The 6,823-nt window shown below is 29.5% G+C and overlaps 1 protein-coding gene across 1 annotated transcript in view; it reads left to right on the top strand.

The window, feature by feature from the left end:
- LOC123008167 (sodium-dependent dopamine transporter) overlaps positions 1 to 6,823 on the top strand; it is a 28,868-nt gene that overhangs the window by 4,245 nt on the left and 17,800 nt on the right. Inside the window, exon 3 of the mRNA XM_044403823.1 lies at positions 1,159 to 1,368. Within this exon, the coding sequence (XP_044259758.1) occupies positions 1,200 to 1,368 (169 nt within the window). The 5' untranslated portion in view covers positions 1,159 to 1,199. The remainder of the gene's footprint in view (positions 1 to 1,158; positions 1,369 to 6,823) is intronic.

Below are 6,823 nucleotides of genomic sequence, written 5' to 3'. Positions count from 1 at the left end.
GCCAAAGAAAAACAAATTCAAAATTTTAAAAAATGGCAGAGTTATCGATTTTTAAAGTGGAAGGTGCACAAAAATTTTTGAAAAACTCCAAATATCTCAAGTAAGTAAGATTTCAAAACGGCTAAATTTAGGTATAGGGAAAACTGATAAAAAAATCCTTAAAAATAACCCGATTAATTCAAAAACGCAGTAAAAAATAAAGCTTTTCATTAAAAATAAGAAAGTTGAGACCAACTTCCGGTATAAACAGAAGTGCCGCCATTTAGAAAATATTTTCATTTAGGAGGACTTAATGGATTATGGCTATGTACCAATTTTCAAATAAATACGATTATTCGAACTCCCAATACTTGTGAGGTTTAGACGGAACATCCTGTATACTAAGTATTATTGTATTACTTTTGTTTCTCATTATTTTTAATGTGAAAACTGACAAATTTTAACTATGCTCGTTATGTTTTCATATTCTACCTGACCTATGAAAATGTAATGTTAGTTGCATCGAGAATTTAGTTAGGCTAATTATTTCTTGTGAATCACTCTGTATATCCCGTGAACCTTCTGAATGTTTTTGTTTTAATTTGGATTCTCATTGTGTAAAGCAAAAGTTTTTGAGATAGAAAAGAAAAGTCCTCAAGATATTTTGTTTAGTTAAACTTAACAGATTAATGATGGCCTTTGTGATAAATGTACAATATGTTGTAAAGTTTTTTTATCAAGTAGATGTGATTATTTTTTGGTGTTTTAATTACTGTATTACGAAATGACGCAATACTGTATTACTGAAATATTCTTGCAAAAACTCGTAATTAGCTTGAAAATAATTTTTATTGTTCTACAAGCCCATTTTAATATTAAAAAAATGAAATAAAATGATTAATCATTAAAAAGGTAATTTTATGAAAATGCTAATGAGACTATAGTTTGTTCTCTGGTTTTAGTTTATAAATTGCCATTTTTGATTTGCTTGTAAGCCTTTCTTCTCTAGCTTTATATTACTCTCATTCACATAAATATTGAATACATAATAACAAAAATTTTGGACTCAGTTTACAATATTTTGTCAAATTTTATTAAAACTGCAAAGTTACTGTTAGATTTTTTTTTAATTATTTTTTGTCTAATTGTGTGGAATCCTTGACTGTAATTTTTGTTTAGTGTTCTCGGCACACTAAATCGCCTGGAACCTCCAAGCAAGGATGTTATCTAAGGAGATTTTAAGAAGTTCGCAGACCGCCGAGGCTTCTGTGACGGATAACCGCGAGACCTGGGGCAAGAAGGTCGACTTCCTGCTTTCGGTCATCGGTTTTGCTGTCGACTTGGCTAATGTTTGGAGATTTCCGTATTTGTGCTACAAAAATGGCGGTGGTAAGTTGAAGCAGGAAATTATATTATTATAAAACTTCAAGCGTTCTTGAAGTGTTAACAAACGGATATTTGGTGCTCAAAATATGGCGCACCAACTCAGTGGTACGATTTTGAGAAGCATATGAAGATTATTAGAAAAATCTTAAGGCAAAATTGTATTTTGTCTAATTTACATTATTTTCTCAAGTTTTTACTCTAGATAATCAATTTTTCATACAAGGTGTTTTAGAACTCACGTCTTAGAGAAAAATGCCAAGTAAGATAACATGGGAACATGGAAAAAATGTTTAAAAAATTCTATCTTAATAATTTCGAAATTATGCGGATTTAAATTTTGCACTTTGACATATTTATTTTTGTTGGAACAAGTTTTTTTTTGCTGCAGGCTATATTGTAACTATATTTAACGTTATTTGCGGCTTTTATTTGCAAAATTTGTTGTACCTCCACTAAATAATTATGAAAAAACATGTACAAGATTATCGGTAACATTAAATACCTAGACATAAAAATGCCAATTGTCAAAAAATAAATTTCAAAATTTTAAACACTTTTTCCATGTTCCTGGAATCTAATCTTACTTGACGTTTGTCACAGGGGCTTTGAAACACCCCGTTGATAAATAATTGTTTTTGCATTTATAAATATACCAGGTGAATAAAAAGTATGGAACGAAGCGTTTTTCTCGTAAACTAACCACTTTACAAAAAAAATAATTAGTGTAGCGTAAAGTCCAATTAAAATGTGAACATTTATCAAGAATAACATTTTTTGAATTTTTTTTTAGTTTTCGAGTTCTGGAAAAATTTTTTTTTTTAAATAGCAAAAAAATTTTTTAATTAAAGATTATGATCTAAAAATGACCTCTAATTAAACAGAATTGTTTTCTAGTCAGTACTTTTTTTTTAATAAATAGTTTAAGTTGCGTTCCGAGCCCATCACGAAGATTTTCCGAACTTGAACGAGGGAGTCGTTTCATGACTTTGGTCGTTGGAGAGCCCGGTTTTTGGTGCAGGTGCTTTGGGGTGGTTCCGGATGGATCAAAAAATGTAAAAACAAATCATTTTCTTCTATTTTTAGTCCATTCGAAACCACCCCAAAGCACCCGCATAGAAATCAGCGCTCTCCCATGATGAAAAGCATGAAACAACCACTTCGGTTAAGTTCGGAAAATCTTCGTGATGAGCTCGGAACGCAACTTTAACAATTAATTTAAAAAAAAGTGCTGGCTAAAAAACAATTTTATTTAATTAAAGGGAATTTTTAGATCATAATCTTTAATTAAAACAATTATCATGGTGGGTTGCCATTTAATTTTTTTTTTTTCTAAAACCCGAAAACTAAAAGAAATTTCGAAAAATGTATACACTAATTATTTTTTTTGGAAAGTGGTTTTTATACTTTTTATTCACCAGGTATATTATATTTTTTGCAGCTAGTACCTAGTATTTTAAGAAAAAATAATTTTGACTATTGATTCTTAGCAATGTCTTTAAACAACATATTGCCACATCAATATTTTACGTTTTTTACCAATAATTTTAATAAATATAATTTTTGAATTATTTTGACGTTTATACAGTGTTTATACAAGAAGGGTATTTCTGATTTTTTTACCGCATCATTAACTCCTAAATTAAATACGTTATTCAAGTAAGTTGGACAGATTTGCCAGAAATGTCAGAATGACATAGTAAAGTCTGTTTTTTTTTAAATGGAAATGCCAAACAGTCTTAACGTTGGCATCACTAGTAAATTCATTTATAGCCCAGTCAAATTAGACAAAAATAGGGCGATCGGTGGAAAAAAATCCTAGAAAGTTGGATTTTTTTTTAAACGCTTTATTTATTCTTGGGTAGACATATATCAAAAGTCCCAGAAGGTGGTGGGCGAGCTCGAGAAGATGGAGGGGGCTGTTTTTTTGCTTCTATCTCGGAAAATATTACTCCTAACGGTTTTTGCCTGCTTATCAAAATTAAAGCCTACAAAATTTCCTACAAAAATGGTCCTTTGCATTTTTGTTGTAGGACTTTTTTTGTTGTAACCGAGTTATAGGGCTGACAAAAAACATCATTTAAAAATGTGCTTTATCCGCATTTAAAACAGAATTAATTTTGTGATTTGAAAAAACTGAAAGCAAATTGAATTTACTGGTTGTAGTTAACGCTGTAACACTGTATCCCACCTTTAATTGAGTTGTTGACCCACGTTTTGTACGTCTGTATAATGTATTTAAATACTGTAACAATATTTTCACTTGTTCTAGCATTTTTATTGTTCATTTGTTATTAATTTTACAATTATTTGTTTTTATTATACACTGTGCTAACTAAAAGATTATGTTTTTTGTTAAATTTAATGACAAATGTTAAATGTCACTTGGCTATATTGAATATCGTATGATATTCTGGGTAAAAGCAGATTTTTATTCTTAACCAAGAATATCAAAATAATTCGATTACAAAGCTAAAGCGATTGCCAGGATCAAAGACGAAAAAGGTACGTGAGTAACTGCGTTGTAATCGCTTTAGAGGGGATCAAGATTTATAGATTTTTATAATTAAATTTTCAGGTAATTAGTACATGCATTAAATTGGTACTTTAATTTTAGTTATGAGGTTATGACATTTTTATATGCAGATCAAAAATTATTTTTTTCTTAGAGACATTAAATCTTTTATAACACTATACAAAATAAATCTTGACGAAGTATAGCACGAGTCGAGATTCTAGGACAGAATATAGTTAATTAGTCAGGAGCAATGTAATGAAGCGACCGACAGACTAAAGTGCCAATCTTGGCCTCTTTCTATGTCAATAATTATGTAATTGAATTTCATAAGCCATTAGTGTCGCCGGCTGTTGGAACAACGATACACTGTATAACTTGGTAGCTAATTCTCATACACAAATTACAACAAATGCAACCCACTTGTCTATCAACTTCTTAATTTGATAAATATTCACAATACAAAAAAAGTTAAATTTTATTCTAATTATATAAAGAGTGAGAAAGAACAATGTAATTTTTTTGTTTATTGTAGTGTTTGAAATTAAATTGAATTGAGTTAATTTGAAATATTTAAGGGGTTCCATTATTCCAGGACCATACTAAACTCTTTTTCTCAAATGACAAACTACATACTTTTAACAACATTGTTATTTGTCTTACTAAATACTATGTATTAATCCGTTTTTTAATGTTAAAAAGTGTTTAAATTATTTGCAAAATTTTAAAAATACGTGCTTTGATATAAATTTTTATATTACTGATATAAAAACAAAACTTAGCACATTGCTGTAGTTTTTATCCGCTTTTGTTAGGTATATACAGGGTGCTAACTCGAAGTGACCATATTGTGTAATTTGCAATCATAAATTTTTACTTTTGCCAATTTCTATTTTTTTTATTTTGTCTTAAGTATTCGAAAAGAAATAATATATTTTTTAATATTTTATTTTTGTGGATGCTACCCTTCGACATAAAGTTTATAATGTTTTTGGTTTTGGAGTTATAACGTCAGTTATCGATTACAATTATTAATTATAATTACACAATTTTTTTTTGTCATATTTTATAAAAGGTAATTGTTTTTTATTAGTCTTTTTTATGTTTAGAACTTATGTTAAGTGTTTTTTGATGTTAACGATTAAAAACAAAAGGCAATAAGTTTTATCAAAATCAATAAAAACTAAAAGGTGTGACAACTGATATTGGTTTTTGCCAAGTTTTAATTAAGTTCAACTATGAGCCTAACAACTAAATATTTGGACGAATCTCTTTCTGTAAACAAATTGCACCTTAAGCTAATAAAATTGTAGTTAAAAAAAGTCAAGTAATATATTGAAGGAAAATAATATGTATTGTGTCACTGAAATTCTAAATATAAACTATTTTAAAGCAAAGGAAACCACCTACAACAAAAACATATGACAACTAAATGTTTGGACAAAAACAAAAAAAAATCATTAACTTGTGACGTTACCTTTCGCCTTAATCGCAACCCGAATTCTCGCTGGCATAGTTTTCACACAATTCTGGCGATAAAGAGACCCAAATATTTTCTATTTTATTTTTTAAATCATTCAGTGTCCTCTGAGGGTGATTTCTAAGATACTTTTTTATTCCGTGCCAAGCAGATTCAATAATATTAATCAGGCCTATTTGCTGGCCAGGACAAACCTTTTTTTCTTGTTGAAAAATAAAGTCACCTTCAGGATGTAATTTTTCACTTGATGTAAATTAACATTTTATTGGCAAAATGTCTAAATATTTGACGGTATTTACTGTTTCGTTTATAAATTCAAGTTGCCTCAGACCTTTTGCAGACATACTTCTCCAAATCATTTTTTTGCTTAATTACAATTATTATTGTAAAAACTCCAGATTTTTATATCCATTTATGACATTCTCGAGAAAATTTTGTTTTTTTATTCCACCGAGCAGTAAATTTTCTTAACGTACTTCTTCGGCTGCTTTTACAAATTCTTACTAATTGTCGTTGCAGTCTCGGTATCACAACTGTCTTCCAGGACTTTTTGTCTTTAGTAATAATTAGGTACCACCTCACTCTTCATATACCTAGGTTTATTAACTGTGTCACCAGAGATTTAGTCATTTTTCAGTGCTTTAAATTATGAAGATAAATTGTTTATAAAAGATTTGGGAACACCACGTCCTGCTCTTCCAAATTTAAAAACAGTAGCAGGTAGGTCCAAATGGACATTTAATGTGTCCTGGTATAATAATTGTGAGTGGCTAACAGGGAGCACTGAACGCAATAAACTGTACTGTTGGCCCTGTTTGCTTTTTAATCAAAAAACTGAAAATTCAGTTTGGTGAAAATCAGGATATAATGACATAAAAAATTTATTCCGTTCTCTTGAAAGTCATCGAAAATCCAAAGAGCATATTTCATCCACATGTAAATTTCGATGACTTGGCAAATTGAATGTAGAAATAGCAATAGATAATACGAGAAATGAACAAATAGAGTCTTACAATGCGGAAGTCAAGCAGAATCGGGATGTAATTAAAAGATTAATTGATTGTATAATGTTTTTGGCTTTTCAAAATCTAGCTCTCAGAGGACACGACGAAAGCGAATCTTCATTAAAAAAAGGAAACTAATTTCTTTTTTAAGTAATTATGATCCTAATTTGAAATTATTTCTTGACAACAAATCAGTATTTTTCGATGACATTTTTCTCTGGGGAGCGAGTTTAATGGTTCTGGCGCACCCTGTAAAAAATTGGTTTCAATAGCCAAAAAGTGCAAAGTTGCACAAGAAATGATTCGTGGTGGAATTACAATGGTAGTCATAGTATGACCAATGTTTATTTAATGTTAGGCATTTACGAATTTTAAACATTTAAAAGTTTATGTTTTTACGTAGACCATCTAACAATCTATTGGATGCAACAAAAAAATATATGGTGCTTCATTTAAAACTCT

This window comes from Tribolium madens, unplaced genomic scaffold (genome assembly GCF_015345945.1).
Source record: "Tribolium madens isolate multiple individuals breed KSU strain unplaced genomic scaffold, Tmad_KSU_1.1 Scaffold_19;HRSCAF=116;Tcas5.2_LG9, whole genome shotgun sequence".
NCBI classification, from domain to species: Eukaryota; Metazoa; Arthropoda; class Insecta; order Coleoptera; family Tenebrionidae; genus Tribolium; species Tribolium madens.
This window is presented reverse-complemented; position numbering and strand designations above follow the sequence as displayed.